We start from the raw sequence: 27,568 nt of genomic DNA, 5'->3' as shown, positions 1-27,568 counted from the left end.
ATGTGCTCACAGTTCTGAAAGCCAAGATTTGAATGTATTAAATACTCATTTGCTCATGTAAAACAATGATTCTCATATTCTGTTCATTCTTTGGGTGAGGTTTTCACACCAAAAATTACAACCACATTGTTGTCTTTATCAAACGTCATATTTGCATTCAGAAATGATTACACAGGTGAATCCATCATAGGCTCCATTATATTTGTATTCATAAATACAACTTTTGTAAATGCATTGAGAGCAGGTATATTTCTCAAAGTGCCAATCCTGTTCCCAGCTCTAGATGATTACCTGCGCCCAAGGCAATCGTACTAGGAATTTCAGTAAGTCAGGTGGTTAGACAGAGAACAAAAGAATTTATACTTAGAGCAGTTCTCAAAGACAGACAAAGAGCTGATTAAACTGGACGTATATAAAATACACAAAACCTCCTGCAGACAATTTCACACTTGCAATTCAAAGCAGGAAACCAAGCTAGTTAAGAATCACATAGAACAAAAGAAAAAAGAAAAAAAAAAACCCTAAAGCTGATGGTTGGGAGAGGGAACATTTACTAATTCTTCTTGTGATGCCACCACATGAGAAGGTTAGGGAACTCTAACGTATTGCAATCACGTAACTGGAAAGTGATGACACCAAAAAAGGCCTTATGACAGGTGAGAAGAGTCTCAAGTGGACTCAAGTCAACTCTAAAGTGGCACAAAGACACTGTCTACAGGTGGTGTGCAGCTCAGGTGCGTTGACTAGCCCTCAAGGAAGAACCTATGTCTCTTCACTTAACAGATACCCAAATCATAGGTTAAATGTCACCTCTTCGAACCGCTCTTAAGCTAGACACTTAAGTGAGACAGAGTGAATGCTTCCTCAAAGGAATTTGCTGTGAAAGACTTGAGAAGGAGACTGTAGAAGAAGTCTATGCACTTAAGAGGAGGTCTATATATCCAAGGCAAGTAGGGAAAAAGAAAAGATGCTCTGTAGCTATAAAAACAGCTTTTTCCCTTTAAGCCACATATGGTTATTCTATCTGTGAAGGACAGTAAATGATGAAGACACAACCATTAGAAATGAATGACATTTAATAGAAAAGAGATATTTAGGCTTAGGTCCAATTATATTTTGGGACCAAGTGGAATATACTTTCATCTGAACTTTGCTTCAGGAGGACAGAACGTATAATATTTCACAGCACATTTTACAAAAATAAAATTACTTCCTACGGGAGATTTATTTCACTTGTAAGTGTAAACAGTGCAGCAGAAACCCTCTGTATGTATAGTCAGCACACCGAGTATTAACAATGACTTAATGGAGCCTTCAACCTCGTTCATATGTTTAGGAGTATAGGCTAGATAAAAGTTCTTGAAATAACCTCTAATGTAAATCACTTTTCCCTGAAAACTTGGAAATTTATTTGAATTCCTTTTTTTAGATGGAGAAGAGGAAAAACAATGCATCTTATTATGCTAAGAATAGTAATATTAATAGCCTTGAATGGATTTTTTTCATCTTTAGATTTCAAAGGGCTTTTTAAAGAACAGTAAATATCTTCATTACATCTTCCCCCAATGGTTAGTCTGATTCTGCAGACTTTCCAGAGGACCCAGTAACCCCAAAAGACTACATATCTGGCACACTGAACTGAAAATGTAGTCCAACTCATCTGAAAAATTTATTAGACATCACAAAGTCACCATGAATTACAGATGGATGATGAAAAACTGCTTGAAAATATGCAGGGAAATAGAACAAAAAATTCACGTCTCTAATACTCAGGACTGTAGAAAAGTGGAAAATAAACTTCTATATTATTTTATTTCTCCTTATTTTCTATAGTCTATATGCAAGTTAGGATTGCAGAAAAATGGAAAACAAACTTTTATATTATTTTATTTCTCTCTATTTATTATAGTCCATATGCAAGTTAGCAAAACTAAATTTTTATGGAAAGGAAGAGCACTTTGACTGAAAACTGGTCTTAATACAGGCTTCAAAAATGACAAGAATCTCACTGAAAAGCATCGTGCTCCCATTTTAGCCCAAAAAATGTTATTGTTTCAAATTTCTGTCAGAATTCCCATTAGTGATCATTTTGAATTTCAGTGTAATTTTGCCACATCTCATTTTGACACCAGCACTGGATTCAGCTCCCACAACTTTAGCCATCTAAATATTATGCAGCTAGTCTAAACTGGCTGTCAAGGTTCCCTGCACAGTCAGTGGAGAAAAACAGATATCTGAAAGGGCAGATATCAAGGCAGTTGTGGTGGGAAAGGATGAGGTGCCGTCCCCAGGCACACTCTCCTCCCCTCTCTGTCCTCACTGATTCCTGACTGTACCTTGAGAAGCAGGTAACAACTAGATGTGATAAATCCCACCATCCTGGGATGATGCAATATAGACGTAGAGATAGGGTCAAGGCACTACACAAGAAACCATGAAATCAGAACGCCTGGAAGATGTCCTAAGATTTTTTTCTATATCCCACACTGCCATCTTTTTTTGTTGTTTTTACACATTATCCTTGTCTGTGGACAAGAGAGTGCACTCCACCTGTGTTTCAGCCAAGAGCTCTGGTAATCTCTCCAATGTCTGTCTCTTCCAGCACAAAATTCTGAGAATAATTCGCAATCTTCTAAGTGAAAGCACATGTTAGTCTGAGCATGAAGAAAATGAAGCAAGTTTCTCTATTGTCCTTTGTCAACAACTCAGTAGCTTTTAACGAACCATTACATGACTTTAAAATCATGGCCTAGCTGGGAAGACGGTAGGGCTCCACCACAGATGGGAGAATTGTCTCTGATGGAGCACCAGTACTGGCAACCCTTGTGAGAGCTGAGCTGAGCTGAGCTCCTCCTGGAATATTATGTTCACCAAAAGGAGAATAGAAAGGGAAAGGCAGGTGCTCTCCTGTAAGTCAAAGCAAAACAAAGTCTGATGTCTTATTTCCTCAGCTCTTAGCTGAGAGTTTTTATGCTTACATGTAATGGCTTTAAATTTGGAGAAGATGGGGAGAAAATGTGATGGGACTGAACACCAAAGATCCCAAGTAACTTGTGGATGTTTTCTGTGTCATGAGGTCACCTAAGCTCACAAGCTCAATATCCTTCCCCTAGCAAATATTTGCTGAGGCACTTTGAAGGCCTCAAAGTCTGGGTCCTAAACCAAATTTAATTTAGCTTCAGTACACGAATGGATCCACTACACAACCTGATCCTCTAAACTCGTCTTCAAAGAAAAATCTTGCATCTCCACAACTGTATTGTGTTTACAATTTTTATACCTAAAGCCCAGGAGCACAGCCCACTGGTCCTGCCGATATAACAAGAAATACTGGCAATACCAGAAGAGTCTGGTTCCCTCAAGCATGGTGAAATCTGTGCAATTACCATCAGCAGATAAAAATCATCTTACCACTATCAACAGTGAATCTCTGTGGTCATACATTTACCAATCCACTCCTCAGTTTTCCCTTGTCTCTAAAAAGAGTGAAGGGGACCCTGAAAAACTTGGGTTTGCAACATGGAGGAGCTTAGAGCTCTCCTGCATCTCCTCTCTATGAACAGCTAAGCCTCATCTGCAGTTTGGGTTTGCAAATGCAGGAACGGCAGATGTTGGTGTTGGCAGCAAGACCTAGGTTTTCATAGAGAGGCATAGTGTTAATACAGCAGTAGGAAAGCAATGAGCTGAATAAAACAGTCCTGTTAGCGTACTGTTACCCAAGAGGGCATAAAGACAAGATCTAATCTGCTGTGATTCACTGAGCAATGCTACTTATTGCAAGAGCTTACAAACCCAGATCTCAACACAATTCTCTGAAGTAGTTACGAAAGTTAGATCAAAACCTGACTTCAATTCATTCCCCCAAAGGGATTTGTGAGTTCTTGTTCCAGGCGTGATGGAACGGCAACTGCACTTAAATAAATAAGGTTAATTGCCATTAGCAGCCTTTTATCAAAGAAATGGTAAGAGTAATCAGTGCAGACTCTGGTTTCTCTCCAGAGTAACAAAGCAGTAAGCTAAAGGTATAATGGCTTTCCACCTTCTCGCCTCTGCTCAGAGTTTTGCACAGTTTGTACCCACTGAGCACTATTTGTTTTCACGATCTACCCAGAGGGAGCCAGTTTCCTGTTTTCTACTTGCAGCATTGCTAAATATCCTCTATTCTGGACCTTGCCTTTACTGAGGCAAGTTGCCCAATTTAGCCCGTCGGCCGCAGAGCTAAGGGGATGAGGAGAGAAACCACAGTAAGTAGTGAACTCCCTTTTCTCCCTTCTAAATACGTGATCTTATCACAGCGCATAGGAACCTTCCAGAGACTTTAATGGGAGCTATTCATTTTCTACAGCAGCAGAAAATCCAGAGTAAAAAATTAAAAGATATTGCATTTAGAATCGTTTGTGGCACCATTAACTTCTGGTACGTGCTGCCAATCTTGAACGGGGTCCATCCACTGCAGCCACTGGTAGATAACTTTCTCAGCATGGCTGCCCAGTATCCATTAGCCTTAACAGACACTTTTTAATATCTGAATTCAAATTCCTTTTCTGTTAGGATCAAATGGCTCATGCTGGTTCCATCACTGAAGCTGGAAATTGTGCAAGAGTTGCACATATACTATGTTTCTCCAGATGTCAATGTTTCATGTGTTTGCTCCATGTCAGGTGTGCTCCGCATGCAGGACACATGAACGTAGGGTTGAGCTCAAAGCTTAGCCCATGGTATCACTGACAAGTTTCCCACTGGTTCAAAAAATGTCTGATAAGTGTTTTCCCCCCTTACTTAGGCATCCTGTCTCCCTTCTCCCCAGGCTCATCAAAGTGAAGAGATTATTTCCTTCCATTTCACTTCATCACACTTTATTACGCGTTACTAAATTCTCCTTGCTGTCTTTTAGAAGAGCTACTGTCTCCTCCTCAAGCTCTTTATTTCACATGTATTTGAAGGGAATAAAACCCATTCAACCCTGTTATTTAACTTAAACTCTTATGCATCCTTCCTCTATTTCATAACCTTTGCTTTTCTTATCTATGCCTTTCCACCCTCTCTACCTCATTCTGAAATCTTTCTCAACAGCCCTCAGACTTCAGCTTCTATTCTCATGCTTTATATTGTGCAGACACCCCTTTCTTAGCTTTGATTACATTCTGCATTTCCTTTTTCAAGCACATCACCTCCTATCTGTATTCCCACTGTATTTGTATTTATTGCTAAAAGGCAAGCATCACTCTGTGTTAGACAACAATTCATCTTTGTGAACACCTTCCCTCTGGGTCATAGCCTCTTTATCTTGCTTGATTTTGCTTCCTTAATTCCTTCTCATGTGTTTTACTTGGAGTTCAATTTTTGTGACCACTTTCAACCTAAATTAGATGACAACTATTGTACACAGTCTTGGCTCTTTTCACCTCCACTTTTACAATTACGCCAACTTCTTCAAACTCATGCAAAGAAACAGTCTTTCCTATGCTCTTCCTTCTATCATACTAAGGTGCACTTCCTTCTTCAAAACAGCATGCAGTTGTTAGTTGGACAATTCATCTCACTTAGACTAACTTAATCTAAGCTAATCATCTAGACAGGTAGGCTGAACCACTGTTTAGAGGCACCTCTCTGTGCCACTAACACAAAGGAAGCTTACAGAGAGGCCAGGCTTTAATACAGTTACGGGACGTATTTTCACACTAACAGTGGTACTCCAGTATTATTACTTCAACTTTTTGCATGAAGAAATGAGCTGGTGCTAGCGACCAGCTCACAACCAGTGCAGAAAGCCAGTAGAAGAAATGAGATCACATCACAGATGCTAAATTTCTGACCGTTTCCAGAATTATTCACCTTTACTATGAGGTCTCTGAATCAATCTACTCTATTCCATGCCCCCAAAACACAAAATCACTTCTTTCAAATCACAGAAGAAACAGAGAGGAAAGTTAAGAAATGTGCAAGATCATCTTTCTTTGTGACCGAATTTGCACCAATATTCCTAGTGCTACCGCACCGACTCTGTTCGTCCCCTCCCCCCTTTAGTAAGGGCTGTTTGTTCTGCAGGGAATACATTTTTACTCGGGGTGAAAATACAGTACTAAATATAACAGTCTGTGCGACTTAGTTTTGCTTTTATTTAGAATAGTGTCCCACAGATCTATACAGTCCCGTAAACCTAACTAAGCAGCATCCCTTTACGTTCCTATTGTTCTCTGGCCTGAGTTACCTAATTTGAAGCTGCTCAGCAATCCTTAAGATTTCTGATACTTCCCCCCGCCCCAGTCACCATGGGGAATAACAACACACTGGGATAAAGCTGCCTGAAGAGTTGTGGAAAGCTCAGCTTTGGAGATCTTTAGGAAAAAGCTTCACAAACATCTGATAAAAATGACAGTGGTGGAGCTAGTCCTGACTTGGAGAATAAGATTGACCTAATTGTTTTTATGGAGTCTTTCCCTGCTCTGCAATTCTACAATGTATTAATGTTCCTGCAACTACAACACTAACCTCTTTTTGAGAGAAGGAAAACAGGAGCATTAAGTGCATTTTCAACAGCCTTACTGTGTTTCTGAAGCAGCAACAAAGCTTGTCCCACAAAACCAACCAGCTCTCTGCAGACAAGCAGCAAATGCTATACTGATTACCGATCCTCGAGCAAAGAGAAAATCTGATCTCTGAGCCATATCTAAAAATCTGATACATCATCAGCTCCCTCTGCCCTGCTCCCATTCAGGCCACAGAAAGCTCTGTGCTATGTAGTAATAACACTCAGATAAGAGGCATCTGTGGAAACGTGACAAAAGGATTTAGCCTTTAAATTGCAAACATTAAACCTAAACTAACGGGGCTCATAAATATATAACTGTAAAGTCACGTAAAACAAATGGAAAACAATTTAAAAATGTAAAACAAACAAAAAAACATAGAGAGGAACATAGCCTGTAACAAAGTAATTGAACTACTGAATGCATGACTCCGCATGCCAGTTTTTAGGTTCTCAAACACATCCGTTTCCACAAGTTGCTTATAAACTCATACAGGAAGCTCAATTTAATGTGAATTTACACCTACAGGAGATGATGTTTCCGTATCTATTCTTATTGCGGTTTTCGTCTTCCTTGGCTGTATCCCAGGATGCCGTCTGCCCCTCAGGTAGTGCCTGCAAAATAAACAACAGCGGAGTGTTTATAAAAATCTGGCCAATGCCTTCAGGTGGATTAACACGACAGAGCAGGGCAAAAATAAAGGCACTGCATAATTCAGTAGTCGCCCAAGCAACAGCTGCTCTTGAGGAAAGGGCACATCTAATAATGCAAAAAGCAGAGCTTGATGCCGACCATTTGCATCTCTTGGCTTTTGCTGGCTAAGAATCATTTCCCTCCTGCAACTTCTGACTGAAAAGAAGCTGGGAAATTCGTTCTGGCTGGTCAAGCTGCGTTTTCCCTGCAGAATTGGATCTGCGGAGATTTCACACACACACACCTCAGAGAAAACCCATATGGGAAAAACCCACAGGGCTCAGTCTTTGATAGTTAAGTTGAAAATAGATATAGTGGCTTCACCTATTTCTATATTAATAATGGGGCAACAAGGAGTCTTCATTAATCACACAACACAAACCACTGGCTGTTTTTCTTTGAGGAAAAAAAAAAAAGAAAGCCGCAATGTTTTAGATCATGTCTAAGGAAAGGAGGCAAAAGGGGTAAAATATGCAGATCATGATAATAAATGGTCATTTTCCTAAAATCTGTCCTATTGGCAGAGAAAGGATGAGGCAAGTAAACTCTGGTAGCAAACAGGACTTGTCCAGCGCAGTCCTATAGCTATTCTGAACTCAACCAAATGAGCTACTTTCCCCTTGAGACATGTTGAGGAAAGATTTTAATGCTAGAGCCAGGAAAAAGGCAGCTGTCCTGGGATCCAGCTGGACGATGGTCTCGTCTTCCTTGGAACATGGCCATGAACAGGATGATCCCCCTCCCTTTCTCAGGATCGTCAGGGGATGTCAGCACAGGTAGACCAAAGCAACCAGAGCTGCTGGATCCTGCCCCAGTTGTATGGAACAGGAAGCCACAATCAGAAGACAGCTGTCATTCGCTGTAGCCAACTTGAACATTGATTTGCGTTGCAAACGTAGGCGAGAAAAAGAACAGCTTCCACTGAATTTTCTCTGCAGATCTGCCTCCTCCAAGATGTACTCCCTAATGTGATCCTATCTTGCTAAAAACAACAGTAACGTCACAAATTGTATTATTTATAATCCCTAGGGGATAATGGGTTTTTATAACGCAATCATTGCAGAATCTGATCTTCCTTAGCTAGCAGCAGGTAGTTCGACACAGCACTACTGGAAAATGAATTTATCTGCATCTTCGCAAGCCATCCAGCTCTATTACAGTGCTTGAAAGCAATAGCAGAGAGAGACAATTATTAGTATCTACAATGCTGACATTACAATTAAACTTATTATGAGGAATGCCCCGGCAGAACAGATCATGGTGAATCTCCCCAAAGGGGGTCGAGGCCAGAAAACGTCAGGCACTGCAGCACTGCCCTGAGCATCACCGACAAAAGCCAGGGACAGCAAGTTCCTATTCAAAAGCCCAGGAGAAAGAGTAATAACTCCATAATTGGTGAGGGCTTTGATCACAAATATATTTCCTCTTACAGATAGCTGTTTCCAAATAGCCTCTCATCTCCTGGACAAAAAAATACAAACCTATACACAACAAAAAAAAAAATCCCTGAATGAAAGTAAAGAGGTGAGGTAGGTTCATTTTCATCTTCAAAGACTGAGGAAAAAGATGTCTTATTTTTTATTCTACTAATATCAAGTTACAGAAGATTGACCAGGGAAAGGCAGAAGTCATTAGACATCTAATCACAGCCACCCGAAAAGAAAAGAAGTCCTCTCTCATCACTTCCACACATGGGGGAAGCTATCTTGGCCAAAGAAAATCCATTCAGGCCCAATAAATCCTATAGCCACTAAATCTGTCCTGTCACACAACTTAAGCATGAAATTCTCCCTTGAAATTGATGTTTTGATATTTGCCTGATAGCTTCCAAAGATTTAACCAAAAGTCTGGGATTGTTCATCTCATTAAACACCGAAATCTCTACTTTGCACAAAACTATCCATGTCTTTTGGAAGAGAGACAGTATATTTCTGGTTGGCGAGGAACACACGCTCCCTTTGCAAAAGGGTAGCTTATTCCACTACCTTTATACACAGCAGATGAACAAATTGGAACAACTGCACGTGCACAGGTGGTACGGCACAAGCAGTTCTTCAGTGAGATCACTAAAAATGCAGCGCTAAGAACTGAAACTGCAGCAGAAAAACCAAGGCAAAAATATCATTTATAAATCAACTGCGTCCAGAAAAAGAGGATCACACCTAAAGCTTTGTCCCTTGAGTCTTGATTGGTACAATAAATATTCCTATGCTATCAAAAAGGGGTAATATTTCTGTTTCTCTCTGCATTGCCAGCAATGGTAAACCAAGATGGATCATCCAGGTATCTTTTACTTGCTCCTTATTTGATGCTTTTGGGCTTTCTATTCTTAATACTCTGTACTCTTTTTCGTTTAATTTTTTTAACTGCAAAGTTTCAGTGTTCAGAAGACTGGGCTCAGTTCTTAACATTTTCTTACTTTTATTCTTCTGGAGAAGTTTTGTAAAATTCATATTATCTTCCCAGTTGTGGAACGTATGTTATAATGACACTTTTGGACTAAATTGATCTAATTTTCATCTGAAATTACAGGGTAGGATCTCTCAAAGAAGTCAGCTTCACCTCAATCAAGCTTTTAAGCAGCGCGGCCCAAAAGTAACCAAAGCGCTCGCATTAAATCGCGGCTTAGCGCAAACCAATTTAAATTTCCAATGGATGCATTTAGCGAGTTTGCTGTTTGTTTTTCATTTAAATGAGAAGACTTGAGTCCTTCATTTGCACTCATCTGCCCCAATCCTGCAGTTTGACTACATAAAGCTTTTGGCAACAATATCAACTACAAGTGCTGCTGCTCTGCTCAGGCTCTGCCTCGCAGCCCTCACCCTCCTCAACCCGCCACCTGCACAACAGTGGTGGCACAACCGCTCCCGTGCCTGTGCTAAAATACTGCTTTGGCTAAAAAAGAAGCTGAAAAGAAGTATTTCAGCCAGCTCAGCTCCCCACTCTGGTTCACAGCAAGGGCACACAAAGCTTTAAGCCAACATAGTCCACAGACAGCAGTAAGACCCAACTGCCCAACACTGTGCAACCTTGTGTTCGAGCCTGAACTGCAGGATGTAGTCTCTGGACCAGACAGAGGATGCGTAGCCACTCAGAAGGGAAGGGTTAAAAATCAGACGTCCCTTCAACACGCTGCAGATTGTCAATACTAAAATGCTTGAGGAAGGAGCTGCAAAATCCAAAATAACTAAACGATCTCAGCTACGCCTCAAGAGGAAAGCACTTTGATGTCATCCTAAATCATATTCGAAAATGAGTTTGGAGGCTTAAGCTTATTATCTCTGCAGCAGGTAATCGGTGCTCACAGTAAATCTAGGACTAGTCTAGTAGCTCGCAACAAATCAGAGCTGATATGCGCTCAAAAATGAACAGGTGACACTTGAACAAGTCCTGCTTAAAGGTTTACACCTAGGCCTAATCCCAAATAGTGCGATCTACCTCCAGTGTCAGTGATGTGTTCGTCTCTTGCTTGACCACATGTTTTACTGCTAAACAAAATCGGCAGTTAAGTGCCCGAGTACAGCAGGCACACCCAAAATAATGCCCCCAGGGATGCCCACGTCTACACATACAGGGTTATCATTGGTTCACACAAACAGCGACACTGGGCACACAGTCACACCCTGGCTTTCACCTCCGTGAGGAGCTGTGTATGAGCTGCAAACTCTGGAAATATTCTGGACGCCCTTACTGAAATAATGCTACCTTGGCTCTAATGCTACAGAGGTGAAGAGATTCTTCAAACAAACATGAAATGCAATTCCTCAGTAACTAAGTGGAGGTGGAAACGGACAGAGATAAGAGACTGCCACGTGTGACTGATGCATTCTGCTCAGAGGGATATTTCATGGAAGTAAAATTATTTTGGAACATGTCACCAAATAAGCTGTAATTGATGTTATCAATTTGCAAAGTAAGGGGAAAACCAGCTCCTTAAAAGAAAAATGTATTTGGAGGTCACATTGATATTAGTTTATGAAAATACATTTTAAAAGAGACATAAAGCAAAGTTTTAAGTCATTTCTTATTAAAGATCTTATCAAACATTTTGCAAAACAGGCTTTCTCTTCTTCCAAATTCCAGTCTGAGGCACCACTTTTCACCAACTTAATACTACCTTTCCTACCTTCCACAAGTTTTAACATTCCTCAACATCCTCCCTAAATTTGTGGTATTGCTACTCGTGGTTGAAAATTGGAGCTGAAGTGCTACCTGCATCCCATGTTCTGCAAGCCAAATTCCACCATCTAAAATGACTGCCATTTAAGATAATTACCTCTGATTGAAGGGTAGACTATCGCGTATGATTTGAGAGCTTGTGGAATTCTCCAGACTATTTCTTGTAAAGAAAGGAATTATGCAAATCTATATAATGCCATCATCATTATACACATATGTAGATAGCACTTTCTGCAAAAGGCAGAACTTAAAGAGCCAAAAGTTGCATTGACATTTTTCATGCTAATGTGTTATTTTGATAATTACCAATGCCAGTGCCAGAAAATTACATATATGCCAGCACCTGTTTTCTTCTTGAACATCAAGAACTAGATCTTACAGCATCTGTAAGTGAGCTGCATGCAGTTTTGGGTGCTGTTCATGAAAGTGGAGGCTAAGGAGGGGAGCTAAATAAATCTTCTATGAGAATTAATACCTTTTTCATTATTAAACACAGCTCGTTGTGTCGATAGTGTAACTAGCATGCTTGATTGTGCGGCATGAGTGACTAGACCCTGTTAACATACAGTTACTAGAAGCATTTGTTATGGCAGTTTTTGATGCCATCTGATCAAAAAATACTCCCTGGTGAAATCCAGGAAAAGATTGTCTCTCAATAACAGCATAAAACAGCACCAGTGATACAAACCCCATGGACTCTTTAGATGCAGGGTTGAAAAGTGAGCTGTTTTCATTAGGTTACATATTTTTCAAGGCTGTTATGTTATTTTTAAATAGTTTTAATGCTACCATGCATATTATTATTTACTGCCTTCCCACAAGCTTACTCCACTCATGATAATTATTGTTCGCTAGAGCTAAGTCTCACAAATATTTGATCCTATCTCCCTCTTCTGTTCTCTCCCCCTCTAAATGTACACTCTCTTTCAACTCCTCCCCAATGTCATGTTTCTTATTGTCTTTGCTTTCAAGTTATGTTCCTGACAATTCCAGCTTTGGGGGCTTTTTTCTGCTTTTTTGGCAGCTTGTTGCCTCTCTTCACGTTGGAGTTGGAAGGGGAAGTCAGTCGAACGTGTTCCGAGCTTGAGGTTTGAACATATGGGACAACTCCATCATCATTTAAGCTACCGCAAGGTTCCTGGCTTTGTTTTTACAATTCTGCGTGCAGGCAATTAAGCTGTGGTTTAAGGTGATGAATTGCTGCAGAGTATTTGGGGCTAGAACAGAAAGAAAGCTAAAGCAAAAAAGCCTTCCTTGAGTCTCGTTTGCACTATTGTAGCTAAGAGTGGGACTAGGGGACTCCAAATCTTTCAGTGAGTTCAGCACCTGTTAAATATTTACTACCTGCCTTTCACAGGAGAGAGGGCACATGGTAACAGATGAACATGATGTTGGTCTCCTACCGCAAGACAAAACACCTTTTCTTCGGACCTAGGAAACAGAAGGTCACCGGAGATTGCCACTGCTATGAAATCCCGGCCTTATGAACAGAAGCAAGACGAAGGAAGGACTAAGAAGGCAAATAAATTAAGGAAAAGAGGCTCTTAAAATTAGTTATCCTCCCCTCCCAAGCATCTAGCCTTAGTTGTGAGCGCAGCTTCTCTCCTTAGTGGTGTGAGTGAGCGTTCGTCTCACCTCATACTCCTCTTTAAATCCATAGCCCTGGCCTCGCTTCATCTGGGTGATGTGCTGCAGCAGGTCGGCCACGCGGATGGCTGGCTGGAACTGCCCCCGGGGGTAGGACATTTCCACCGGCTCACAGCTCCGGTACGGATGAGTCTGGATAGTCAGAGTTGGCTGCGTCATCTCTCCATGGCTACTGTCTGTTTTAAAGACAGGGAGGCAAAACAAGCTTTCACCTATCTGTTATTTCCACTCTCATTCTCGCTCCTTTTATTTGTTTTTTTCCATCACCCCATAGGCTGGTACAGGCAAAAGAAAGTAAAGAAATAAACACACGTGCCTACGGCTGCCTAGAAAGACTACGTCACATTCAAAGTATTTTTTGCGTCAAGGAGGCAAATCCAAAAGAAATGGCAACAGAGCAAATAGCCCATCAGGCACAAGGATGATATAGCATATATAGTGAAATAGCACATATTGTAAGTGTGAGCTCTGCATAAGGACTCTGCTCCAGTTACATACCTTTCTCCACAAACCTGTAAAGAACATGACTGAGAAGTACGGACAGATAAGCAAGATAGTCAAGAGGATTTGCGGTGTACAACGGGCAATAACTAAGAGGGACCGGGGTAACAGAGAACAAATTATTAGCATTTCAAACGAGGCACACAGCACGTTAAGCAAATAAAACCGAGTTGCAAGTTTAGGCCTAAAATTTATACATCAATTACAAAGATGTAGCATTATCAGCAATAATAAAATAGCACAGAAATACAGTTTCCTTACATGCAGACCCTTCAATTTCAGATACGTAAACTTAACAGTAAAAGTTCCTTTTCCATAGAAATGGATTTAAAAAGCTCTATCACTATATAGATGGAAATTGCAGCTTCCTAAATTCCCAGGAAAATTATAAATATATAACAAAAAAAAAAAAAAATCCCTGGAGGATTGACTAATAGAAAAGAACTTAAATCAACAAACAATTGACTGTCACAATATTTATTTTAACAAGAAAAGAGTTAGATTAAAGGCAAAATTTAGTTTCTTATCTTCCACAGTTGCCCAGATTCAAACAGTTGGCCAAGAGAGCCGTTGTCTTTTCATATGACTACGGGTAGCTAAGATGCACAGCTTCCTTGGCAGGTACAGGCCTTAATATTCTGCATCAATTCTTTCTGATCTTACCCAATAACAGCATATTAGCAAACACAAAAGATATCTTCTTCTAATTGTTCAAAAAATTTGAAGATTCCACACAGATGGGTCAATTATTATGGAAAGCTTACTGAAAAAGGCGGGACTCTAAACACCATTGCATGTCAGCAGCCCTACAGTTACGTTTCAGAAGGGATAAAGAACACATAAATTTTTGAAGCCCAGGTTCTCATAAACACACCCACATCCCTGGGACGCTCGAAGATTTAGAGAGTTACGGCTCTAGCAAAACAACTCTCGCGTACCAAATGTGAATAAATTTGGAATTTAAGGAAGAGTAACGTTCACAGCGTTTGTATAATCATCCCTAATGCTCCAACTAATGACAGTGTGAGAACTCTGAACAGAGGGAATTTCAAGGCTTATTAATTCCCCTAGTTGGACTCGCTTTCCCAGTGCATCTTGCCTCCCCTATTCCCTATTAGCCTCCTGTAATGGAAAAGAGAAGATTTTTATCGCGGACCATTTCCGACAGACGTACTATGCTTAATTTTCCATCATTAGGTTTAATACAAACCCAATTTCACAACTGGCTTCTCTGAGGAACCTACAAGTAATGCCACATTTTTTATCAGCCCCAATTAAAAAACATTACGATATCCCTATTGGAGAGGGAGTCTTAAAACTAATGTACGGTTCTAGCGCTAATACAGTAAGGGCACACACAGAGCACAGGCTACTTGTAAAACATAGCTCAGATCAGTCGGCTCCTTCACAGGCAATTATTAATTTCTCTCTTCATCAGATCCTTTAATTCTGGTCTATTTGGCTCTCATCTTTCACTGGTTTCACAGGGGAGAGGTGAAAGGCAGAAGAGCGCCCCTCTCCCCCTTGCAGAATTAGTTCCTTCACTTAGCTTCCCAGCTCAGTGTTTCTGCTTTGAAGGAAAAAAAAAAAAAAAATCACATGAACTAGGTCATCCTCCACTCTAGGATACATGGAAAGTCAAAACCAAGAAAATCAGCTCCTCTGGATTTCTATGACAAATGTGTCCCGACTGGCCCCCGTGCACTACCCAAAAGAAAACCCAAGTCTGGCATTTGCACTCACTCAGGATGGCTGTCAAGTCTTGCCACAAGCTTTTTATCTAGGCCGAGGAAGAACTAGAGCGGCTTTTATGAAGACAAATTGCTATGTACGAGGTGAGCCTCACATTCGTGTGTTCTGCTAATAAAACCAGAGGCAAGAAACATACTGTTCCATCTCCATCTAATCACAACATGAGTATGAACCTCAGCACGGTTAATGAGGCACTCAAGCAAGGCACTACACCATCGCTCGAGACAGGCTGTTTAGGGCAATTTCGTGAACAGTTCAACGTGTAGGGTAGGAGGAGAGGTAGTAGCAAACTGATCTCCCACTAGGACGATCAACCAAAAGAGTCTTTGGAGGGCTTACAAACTGGCTCTGTTTTTCCTGCACCTTGCAGCAATAATGCACATTTTGCTTCTTCTGGCACTGTTATAACTGGAAAGGTAATGAAAATATCAGCGCCTGAGCAAAATCAGACTTCTGGTTTAAATGTTGCACTTAAGGTGAGTCACAGCTCACTTTTCACAACCCCTCTTCTCCATCCCCCTTCTCGCAAACATAACCCCACTTTCTCGCAAATATGGATGAGTCTGTAGGACAAACGAGCCTACAGTTTTGACAATATCTCTAAAGAAACCGTGCTTACAGGAGTTTCCAGTGAGAATAACCCGTCAAGAAAACAGCTATTTTTGGAAATAATTCACAATAACACTCAAACGAGTAAACATACAAAACCATGCATCAGATTTTTTGGATTATACTTCATACACATGCCTTAATTTCAGTCGTATGGGCTTGTTCTGTTGTAGGAACACAAACCACAAAACTTCACTCAATATCAAAGGCAGAACACAATTTTGAGAAACACCCCCAAATTTAAAGACCTCAAATGATGGTGATTCCACCTCAACCTCAAAATTCCTGCTGTCTAAACACGTCTTAATTGCAAGTCGACTGTTTAGCTTAACTTCTAAGCACTGAATCGTATTCTACTTTCTCTCAGCTAGATTAAAGAGCCCTCTGAGTATTTGAAATCTTTACCCATGCAGGTACCGATCAAATCAATTCTTCCATTTCTCTTTGATAAAGTAAATCAGTGGAGAGCTTCTGAAGTCTCACTAGGGCAGACTGTTCAGAACTCCCGTTCCTTCCTAGAACCATCTCCAATTTTCCAAAGTTCTCGTGCAGCTGTAAATAAAACAGATATTTTGTATGTTGCTGGAAACATGCTGCTTACAGTAGGATCATCTCTAGTATTAGTAGCTGTAAATAAACAGTAAAATATTTTGTCGGCTTGTTTGTTAATGCTTTTGGTGGTGTCACACTCTTACTCCCCATACCAAGATGGCCATTGCCAATGCACATTTTTTGATTTCTAGAAGCCAGCACTTACATCATTATGAGCCTGTTAGTTCACAGAATGTCCTGAAGCTCTGTTTAAGGCATATTAAAAAACAGTCACTGGCTCCCGTGTAACTAGCCTGATTGGGAAACTCTTCAGGCATCTCAGCTTATCATCAGTTTTGGGGGTGTAAGTGCAGAAAATCAAATTAAAAAAAAACATTGGCTACACTTTTATTTTTCACAAGCTCTCCCTGCTTATGAAATTGTCCTTCCGTGGCCCTCTCCTTCGCTGCAGAAATAATGATAAATTTGCTGAAGCAAACTGTGAGGTCCAGCTCTGCCAGGAGAAACGCAGCAGAGCAGTGTGTGCTGAAAAAGGCTCCAGCCGAGGATGGATAGACGGCATCCTTCCCCCTTTGATGAGTAACCCTGAGGGTGGGATATTACTGCCTGCCTGCTGCTACACTACCTTCTATTATACACTTTCCTTGCTAACCAGACAAGTAAAATACATGCATCTCCCTCCACAGAAAAGCTGATAAACTCCTCCATAGATGTCACGGAGATGATGAAAAACAACTGAGAAATTAGATTTGCAAGCCTGCATTTGCTGTGTATGGCCAGACTGCTATGCAATGTTCCCGTAAGCCTGCTGGGAAGGGACCCATTCACCCAGAGCAGCTTTGGGGATTGAAACTTTAGAGCCCCTCATACACATTATCTTGTTTCATAAACATAGTTTTGTTACTCTAAGACACAGATATCTACACACATACACACATTTTGATGTTGTCTTCAGGGAAAAAAACAAGCAAACCTAATCTATGCCTCAAAACAACTAAAACAATGCTGCACTGATGCGTGAGCTTGAATACACAGAGAAGTTTCTTCCAAAACTTTGGCTTCAATATCCACAACCCTGTTCTGTTACTGCAGTGACAGGCCTATCATCTCTGTTTATATTTTTATTCTCTTAGCCTTGGCAAGTGTGTAACATGATAGGACATCCTTTGCACAAAATAGATTTTATTTTGAGTAGTGTTTGTGATGGATTTAATTACACACATATCCAATCTCTCTCTGCTAGAGTAAGGGTTGTCAATTATTTGACATCTTCCAAGGATGGCTACAGCATGGCTAATATCTCTTCCCATTACACTAGGGATACAGTGGTACTTGGTAAGATTAATTTGCTTTTATGTGTGCATCAAGGCTTTATTGTATGATAAATACCCAGCTCTAAGGTAATATGGTATATACAGTACAAAACAGTGGTATGGCAAACCAGAGTCAAACCATTATTTGTCTAACAATACCAATTTAGCTACACAAGGCACATCTCCTAGCAAAAAGCCTTCTGACACCAAGTTTAATAGAAAGTGAAGGACGCATCTTTCATTTCAAATACTCGGAAGAAGATGCATGTGTATGATTAAAAAAAAAATGCTGGAGAAATTTATTTTCTGTAGCTTTTTAAGAGATTTTATAGAGTCACTTGGTAATCATCTTATAGACGTGTACTCCAACCTTACGAAAATCTTCTGATTATGTACATTTTTTTCATCAGATAGCAAAGAAGAAACCCCCTTAAAGGTGTTAGGAAGATGCTTTGGCAATGTGGGCAACCTTGGGATTGCTCAGCACATGTATAACTACAGCTCATTAAATGCATGGACCTCACCAAGCCAAATCTCTCTTTGCCTCCAAGGTGAAAAGGAGTTGTCAGATCTACCTACCACACAGAGCACTAGGTCAGTGACGTCATTAGCTAAAAATTGCTGACAATTTCAAAACAGCACACAAACCAGCAGCCACTGAAGACTGGAAGGTAAAGTTTTGCCAAGCTATCTGGTCTTATGCAGCCTCTCAGGAGCTTTTTAAGGGAAGTTCAGCTCAGGTAACAGCCCTCGCATTCAGCCCGCTCCTCAGCTGCTTGCTCTGCTGTAGGTCAATGTTAGCACACTGAACTGATGCAAACACCTCTCCCATAGCTCCTTAGATGCTGATATGGCCTGGCAGGCTAAGGATACTACCAAAGAGATCAAGCCATGGATTTTTAAATGTCTATTGCTTAAAAATAACTCATCTTTCAAATTAAACAGTCAGTAATGGTGAGGTTCCCTGATACAGCAGTGTCAGCTTTTTACTCCCTTTTTGGTTCTTCAGTCATACGGCTGTGGATAAACCCCCAACAGACTGGTCAGGCATGGGCAAAAGCCCATCCTATCCATGGAAGAGAGAAATCCAGGTCAAATTTCAATGTATTCCCAAGAGCAAGCCAGGTTTTGTGTGCAACTTGATGACAGTGAGCTGTGTGCGAGGAACCTTGCAGTGACCAAGCCCTTGGGCTCTCCAGAGGGCAGGGACTTTCACTGCCAGGAGCCTTCTGAGCAGGTGAAATGACAAGGGGAAATGCCCTTACAGACAGACAGCAGATGTTAATGGATGCAAGGGAAGGACATACTGCTTCCTCTGAAAAACCTGCCCTGATGACATTTGCTGAACATCTTTGAGAGCTCCTGGCCACCTACGTTTTTCTCTCTAAACAACCTCTAAAGTCTGCACTGCCTCCTATTCAGGCTTTACATTACTTGTACAACATGGGCCTTACTGAAATACCAAAAACAGGGAAATCTACTTCATTTGTTAGTATTAACTATTTGCTTCGCTAGCAAACATACTTGCGCAAACCATTTAAAATCAGAATTGTCAACAAAATTACACAGCTGAAAACATGCATTACACATAAAAATATTAATCAAGCAGAGGAGGGGTAGAGGCAAAAAACCATCCCCTATATCTTATTATCAACAAATCATGCCACAGTCAAGCCTTGGGGGTCACGTGCCATTGCAAATACAGAACATATATTAGCAGAAGGTATGATAGAGGGGAACAGTGTCAAACCGCGGGTAGTGCTCAATGATGGATAATGGTGCTGGGATGACTGAAGCCCTTTTTAATGTCTCTTTTTATTTCCCAGGAATGATTATTAATAAATTTCAAACAATAAACTTATTTAGCTTATTTGCAGATTTTGCTTATTAAACAGCATGATCCAATGTCTTGTGAATCTGTGTGACAAGCCAGAATGTCAGTTCCTGGCCTTCATTTGCCCAAGTCACACGACAGAAATTTGCTCACAGCTAATGGCTGCTCCATAGCACCTCTGGCTGTTCAATTCAGGTGGAAGTGAGGAAATGACCTATCTGTGTAAATCTTATCTTAAAAGTGCTCTGTGCTTGGCTTCCCATGTGTAAAACAGGGATATTAATCCTTAAACATCTCAGAGACGGTGGTTAGCAGGTGTTCAGTTTGAAAGAATGTTGAATCCATGAGTACAAGACTACTTTACAGAATCACAAAATCACAGAATGGCTGAGGTTGGAAGGGACCTCTGCAGATCATCTAGTCCAACCTCCCCTGCTCAAGCAGGGTCCTCTACGGCATATTTCCCAGGATCGCATTCAGGTAGGTTTTGAATATCTCCAGGGAAGGAGACTCCACTGCCTCTCTGGGCAACCTGTTCCAGTGCTCAGTCACCCTCACAGCGAAGAAGTTTTTTCTCAGGTTTAGATGGAACTTCCTGTGGTTCAGTTTCTGCCCGTTGCCTCTTGTCCTGTCACTGGGCACCACGGAGAAGAGGCTGGCCTCATCCTCTCGACACTCCCCCTTCAGATACTTATACACCTTGATCGGATCGCCTCTCAGTCTTCTCTTCTCCAGGCTGAACAGGCCCAGCTCTCGCAGCCTTTCTTCGGAGGAGAGCTGCTCCAGTCCCCTCATCGTCTTTGTCGCCCTCCGCTGGACTCTCTCCAGGAGGGCCATGTCTCTCTTGTACTGGGGAGCCCAGAACTGGACACAGTCCTCCAGATGTGGCCTCCCCAGGGCTGAGGAGAGGGGCAGGATCACCTCCCTCGACCTGCTGGCAACACTCTGCCTAATGCAGCCCAGGATGCCTTTGGCCTTCTTGGCCACAAGGGCACACTGCTGCCTCATGCTTAACTTGTCCACCAGTGCGGATTTAATTCCTAATTCCTGGGTTTTTTTTTTCTAAAATTTGCTATTTTGAAAGCTTTATCAGCTTTTTGGAGTTTTTCTTTCTGCTATGGCAGGCCTAAGTTGAATTCCCAGATCACTCCTTGACCCTCAGATTAACGAGCGTGCAGTTCGCACTGCAATTTAGCTGCCCTAGCAAAACTCAAAGCACAGCTATTCTCACCATTGGGACATAGGTGTGAAAAGAGCTCCAGCAAATGAGGGTCTGATTTTCACAGGTGCTGAGCACCAGGTTAAGAAGGGTTTGACACCTTCCAGCAAGTTGTAGGTCTGAGCCCTATTTCTAAAGGGACTATAGCCAAAACAGATATCTACCTTTAGACTTCTCTCTAGACAATACTAAATGTCTGGGAAACTAAGAGCAAACCTTCTGGAAAAAGGGCTCATTAATTGCAGCCAGCATTTTGATAGATAGCTGGATAAATGTCTGTATCGTGGCAGACCCCTCAAGCGTGCCTCTGCCCAGACTGCTAGTCCGTAAGGCAAGGCACTGGAGTGAACGGTTATGATTTCTTCTTGCTCTAACTATAGGCTTTCAACACGCGCCGAGTAATGTTTAAAGCAGGCACGGTAGATTACTGTGTCTGGAAGTGAACAGTCACTGCAGATAATCCGAAATGACAGGTTTGATAAACATCCCTGGTTAGATCCTGATCAGCCACCCATCATCCTCCTGATGCATCGCGGAGGAATTGCTGCCTGCAAATTCCACAGACAGGCAGCGTCACATCCTCGAGGGAGAGCCTCAAGTTGTAGGCTGTTATTACTCACTTTCAAGGGTACACCTCTGCTAAGTTTCTGAATAACTTCTTTTATCTACTAATTTTGCTGTCTCTGTTAACTCACCATAGCAGCACCTTATTTTTAAAACTCCAAAAGCTAAGAGCTGCAGACTGGATGCTTTACTTCTCTACCAGAATAAAAGAAGCTAACTTTCAGAAGTGATGAATGCTGGCATCTTCCTTTAAAGTTACCAGCAGCCACAGAACAACCTGCATCTCTCAGAGCTAGCATTTTTATTAGCCTTTCAAATCTGCGCTTGATTGCTTGAGCATTTAGCATTTAATTCGCAGCATACACAAAATGAGGTGAGGTCACTTGCTCAAACTCAGCATCTGATTTCTCCATATAAACTCTCTATTTGCAACTGAGTCCAAAAGACGCAAACTCCCCACCTGCTTCAAACATGCAAATCCTCACTCCCATTTGCAAGCCCTGAGGCACGCAGAGCTGAGATTCACGCATATGACTCAGCCACCAACAGGCACAATGACTGACATGAGTCAAAACTAAGTAAAAGTCAAGAAGGCATATGGGAATTTGGCCTAGAAGGTCAAATCCCATTCACAAAAAGAAATAACAATGAACTACTCTTCCCTAAAAAAAAAAAAAAAAGGAAAAAGAAAAAAATAATGATAAAGCTGGAATAAAAAAAATCTGCAAAAGGGTTTTGAATTAATACAGTACTGGACCACAGGATAAATAATGATTTTAAGAGCCCAGCCAGTTAACTGTGTTCTCCGAGCCATTTTCAAGGCGCAATAAGTGTGTTTTCTCTCCATTGAAGTGAGGGGCACCATACCTGTCTTCTTACCTAGCAGCGTGGTCGATGGAACAGTGTCTGATGATACTTTTGAGATGAAATTCCGTTCACCCACACGACACGGACCAATGGAAATCAACAGAAGATCAATAGGAAAAAAGTTACAAAAAATGAAAACAAGGTTAGCGGTATCTAACACTCAGAAGATTCAGTCTATATGTCATATTGGGAAATGCACAAAAGCAAAGAAAATTAAGTAATGAAATAAAAGTCTGGCACTAGTACCTGAGTAGTAGGAATTCAACAAAGATTTGCTCTGAAGGGTTTTGCTTTGGACAGAAAATGAACAAGGAGAGGGTGATGCTAGGTAGGAAAGACATAAGGAAAAGACTTTAGACATATATTAAGAGAGAGAAAGAACAGGGAGAATGCTCCTCAAAGAACACAGTAATATGGGATATATAAGACTTATCACAATGAATTATATTTTTCATCTCAACATGCATATTACATTTATTACAATGTCATCATGATGGATTTCCTTTAATATAAGCACTCCACACCCCAAACACTGTATTATAGTTATTATAAATCAATGTGTAGGACTACATTCTATATATCCATTTTTTAACCAAAGGAATAAACTTATGCTTTGGTCTCTGGGAGAAAGAGCCTTAAAAACAACCCCCAAAATACAAACTACAAAGAAGCAAATGCAGTATTAACAGTAAAGTAAGCTTGTTCAAACACAGGGTACGCTAGTATCACACAAATGTTTTAGATGCATATTTTGCAGTTCATTAGAGATATACAGATAGGGTAGCATATTTTTTTCTTAACACCATGATCGAAGACAACAAGAGAATTGTTCTTCCACTAAAAACTGTCCATAGTGATTCCTACAATTCTTTCCCGTGAGATGGGTTCTTCAAGCAGAATAAGCGTCCCTGCTCTCTCCTATTTAAAGCGTCAGCTTTCTCTGGACAAGAATCCACAAATAGTTTCATATTAATCAAATACATATGCAAAGGAGGCAAGGATCAACTCTGTATGGTACATTCTTTTCTTGATAGTACATTTATGAAGTTGGTTTATATATATAGCATATATACATTATATACAACATATGCAATATTGTATATATATACACACATACACATATGTACATATATACAATAGCATACATGTCCATTTTTATGGTAATCTGTCGTTTCTGAAATCGTATTCTTTTGTTGTCCCTCTGTGTTCATTCTTAAGAGTTACAGATGTTCATTGTCTCCTCCTCAGAATGACGGGAAACAAGCTAATACAAAATCTCAGCACATCAGAAAAATGACAACAGATAACACAAGAATAGCTATTCCGTAATCCAGTAGAAGCAGACAAAACTCAGTATACAAAGTAATTTCAGTAGCAATTTTTGCAGCTCTAATGTAAACATCACTTATAAATTTCAAGTTCTTCCATGGTGTGAACTAGTCACTAGCCTGGAGAGTTTCATGAGGACTGCAGAGTTACCTCCTAACTATCTAGCAAACAGACTCACTCTAACGCTGTATTCTCCTGCCATATTTACACCATTTGAAATCTCATTAAGATCATCAGCTGTCTCATAGCCTAGTCTGCTGGACTTCTGCACCAGCTGCATTGAAGCCATAAAGCGTCTCTCATTTGGGACCTCCTATCCTTTCTCTCCTGTTGTGCGTCAGCCCAAATCAGACCCTCCCCTTACTACACTTGGAGCCTAGCCACTTTTACAGATGTGTAAGATAAGGTCTAAGAAGAACGAATTGTTTGCCCGGGGACACAGAGCAGTCAAGAGTCAGAGCTTGGAGCAGTACCTGCATTTTCTGAATTCTCCACTATAAAAGAACTCACTGCCCCACACCCCCTTTCCAGGAACTCCTCATTAGAAATTATAAATTACTTAGGCATCTTAAGATAGAAATCTCACTTACTTCAGTGAGTTTGTCTAAAAAAATTACTCACTGAAGTTTTGCAAATGGACCATATTTGCAAGCAGGGAGGTCAACTGTACGTGAATTCTAGATTATTTCTTCAAGAGAGGTGGAAGGGAAGCAAGTTTCCCAAGACTTTTAAAGGGCTTGTTTTCAAAATTCACCAGGTAGGAGCTCATATGAGCAGACAGTTGTGTTCATAGCGCAGTCACCTAACTAGAGGTTCTTCTAAGCACGTGCATGTTGCAGGAAACATTTGCTGACTGAACTTCGTTCCTGGGAAGGGATCTTTGCTTCATTTAATAATTGGCTCTGCACTCTCTGGAGTGGCATGTAAGGCCATTCAAGTCCCTCTAGTCATACAGCATGGTAGAGGCCTACTCTTATCTTGAAAACGATTCTCTCCTAATTTTTGTAAGATTTTGTAAACACACAAACAATCCCCCCTCCCCACTCCTCCCCCTAAAAACCCAAACCGCCACGAAAACCAATAAAGGTGCTGTTATATTTTGACTTAAAGAAACTGTACTTTTTTTTCCTTCTACACCATTGATGACGTTTGGCTTTATTTCTATAGTTTAGATTTTTTTCACTAAATAAAACATCTCATGGTCCTGATCCTACAAGTCTTTGGGCCATATTGAGCAGGTATCCTAACTCAGAGTGAAAATTATCTGTGGCGTATGAGTAAGAATTAGATCTTAATGTAATTGTTGCAAATTATGGCAAGAGTCCTGTATTTCATTCAGTACAAAAGCAGGCAGGGTACGGAGAGGTAGGAGTTTAGCTGGTTCTTGGTTATAGATGATCCTTACCACCCTGAGTGGCATTTACCTACATTTTCCTCTTACCTCATACTTCATGCTAGTTAGAGCCCAGTAACTGGCCCGTGGTGCTCATTAATGCCCACCCGGGCTCTTCACAGCTTGCTCCACACTGCCTTCATACTGGGCTTCTACCTGTAACATTCAGGCTACCCACCTAATCTGTATCAACCTTACTCCTTCAATAGTCTGGAAAAAAGTCTTCTCCCAAACTAAGATGTCACAAAAGTTAAGTATGCCATAACACATAGCAAAAATGGCTATATTTCTGAGAGATCAAATCCTGAGAATCAAATAGTTCCTGCCAGCAAACCCACAGCAATGTCAAGATGGCTCTGCTGGTGATGTAGGATTCTCCTTGGACAAGTCCTGCCTGGCCTGTATTATCTATAGCCCTATCTGTGGCATTTTATCATTGCAAAGCTGGAATAGTGGTGCCTCCGTGCAGCACATCTCATTAGTGCATCACTGGGGAGATGATATACTACTGTTTCTCCTGTCACATTAAGGGGCTGCCAAGTTAAACAAAATTTATGGGCAATAACAACCCCTTGCACACCCCTCTGGCCAAAGCACAGATGCATGTGGACAATTTTAGGCCCACCTTGTCGCATATTTGTCACCTTGTTTCATAATAAGCCTGCACTGAGTCAATACCCATATGTGACTGCGCCACACTAAGGAAAATGATAGTGTTTTCCAAACATTCTTGCAAACTGAGGAGCAGTCTCAAATCCTGCAGATATCATCATTTACCTTTATTGGGTTTATATCATTATTTTATAAAAAAAATCTCAGAAAAATATTTGAGAAAATAAATAGACTATGATGAGCCTGCTTCATCTCCACATAATCTCTGGAGATAAAACGAGACAAACTGGAATAATGCTGGAATAACTCATCTTTCCGCAAATATTTATTCCTCGTGCCATATGGTGTCAGAGACATAAAACCTCTCCAGTCACAACTCTGATAAGCATCAGTATGAATTCTGCCTGAATAAGGACTGTTAATATGGGAAGGAAAAGGGGGTAAGGAGCCTTGCTTTGGGCCAAGAAAGATAAATGCCCATTTCTGTTGCAATTTTCAGCAAAATCTGAGCTCCCTGTTCCAGCCCAGAGGTGACAGATCTTTCTGGAACGTAATTACATTTGATAACAAACACTTCTGTCAAATGATAAAATTCAAAATCCTGTGCAAACGGCCAGCAGGACTGCATGCTCCGGATGCAGTGCAGTGACCCTCTACAAAGGACCCAATTTCACTCAGAAAACACAACTTTATACATGACACCATTTGCACCAGTTTATTTTGAAAAAATAAAAAGCACTGAGATGGAGCAGGTGAAGAAATAAATATTTTTACTCATCACAGAGACAAGAGGATGGTAAGTCTTAATGGCAAAAGAATTACCCTTCCCACACTGCTTACTTTTTTCAGAGTTGACTTATAAGTGCAGCCAGTTTTACATTTTTTCCAAAAAGGTGGGGCTGAGGAGCAGAAAGGAGCTGCTCCCGTCTGGTGTCCTCGTGATGCCCTGTACTGGCAGGGCCTTCTATCATGAGAGGATCATTGCTCCTTCCCTTGTAGTAGACTTCCCCCATAAACAGGGAGTCTATAGCAGGAGGGCAGACCCATCCACCCAAGAACAGCGCGTGTCTTCCTGCAGCAGGAGCAGAGCAGTGGCCAAGCTGGAGAGGTGACAAGAAGGAAAAGGCCTCTAGAGGGACTCTTGGAATTTGTTCTGCCTCAAAAAGCATTACAATCAGGAGGACAGAAAGGAAAAACCGGAGGAAAGGACACGTGCCCTGCAAGGACACCATTATCAGGAGATGAACATATTTGCAAGTCTTTCATTTAATTGAATAGGTATGAGTTTTCCTACTTGACAAGTTGCCTTTGTTCCATTTTGCTTTTGTGACCTAATAAAAGCAATCATAGGATTGAAAGCACTCAGTATCTCTTGGCAGACTTCCTTCGGGAAAGGAAGGGTATTTCCACATCACAGCTCCAGCTCTCTCAGGCTCCCATAACGGAGCTCAAGGTGGAGTGGATGACTACCATGCGGTATTTGCAGCCACTGTTTTCTATTGTGAGGCAAAATAGAAAAATTTAAGAAGGGACTTGACTGTCTCTTAGGAGAGAGAGGTGATTTACCACTGTAAAATCATATTAGTTAGCAGAAAGGTGACAAAGGAGTCCTACTTATGCTATTCAAAAGTTAGAACACGCTCCTATAGAAACCCTTAAGTATTATATTCCACTAAGGTAATATTTTGAAAAGAAAGGCTTCTTCCCTTTTTTTTTCCCATCTGTATCATCAGTGCCAAGCCCATAAAACTCCTGTATCATCATGTGCACCCTGTTGCACAGAACAGAACTTACCTCCAACACCTCAGCATCCCGGACTTGGCAGAAAAAAAATGTGGAGAAACCATGAAGGCTTACTGGTAATTATTTCTCATGGATATATATAAAAAAGAAAATAGCCTGTGATTTACATCAGGCTGCGTCATAGAGGGAGGTATTGGCAAAATCTATAATGATGTCAAACAGGCAAAGAAC

At 41.0% G+C, this 27,568-nt stretch overlaps 1 protein-coding gene across 14 annotated transcripts in view; it reads right to left on the bottom strand.

Annotated features, from left to right (window-relative positions):
- The window catches only part of PTPRT (protein tyrosine phosphatase receptor type T), a 469,240-nt gene that overhangs the window by 24,789 nt on the left and 416,883 nt on the right, over positions 1-27,568 (bottom strand). For 6 of the 14 annotated variants that reach the window (XM_068912396.1, XM_068912395.1, XM_068912397.1 and 3 more), the window contains 4 exons: positions 22,507-22,584; positions 22,273-22,308; positions 13,038-13,225; positions 7,057-7,144 (listed from right to left, as the gene is read on the bottom strand). In XM_068912396.1, coding sequence (XP_068768497.1) covers positions 7,057-7,144; positions 13,038-13,225; positions 22,273-22,308; positions 22,507-22,584 — 390 coding nt within the window. The remainder of the gene's footprint in view (positions 1-7,056; positions 7,145-13,037; positions 13,226-22,272; positions 22,309-22,506; positions 22,585-27,568) is intronic. The other 8 variants (XM_068912401.1, XM_068912399.1, XM_068912403.1 and 5 more) reach the window with 2 other exon arrangements.

The sequence above is a fragment of the Struthio camelus genome, chromosome 18 (assembly GCF_040807025.1).
Source record: "Struthio camelus isolate bStrCam1 chromosome 18, bStrCam1.hap1, whole genome shotgun sequence".
In the NCBI taxonomy this organism is placed as follows: domain Eukaryota; kingdom Metazoa; phylum Chordata; class Aves; order Struthioniformes; family Struthionidae; genus Struthio; species Struthio camelus.
The sequence above is the reverse complement of the archived record's forward strand: the minus strand, read 5'-3'. Positions and strand labels throughout refer to the sequence as shown.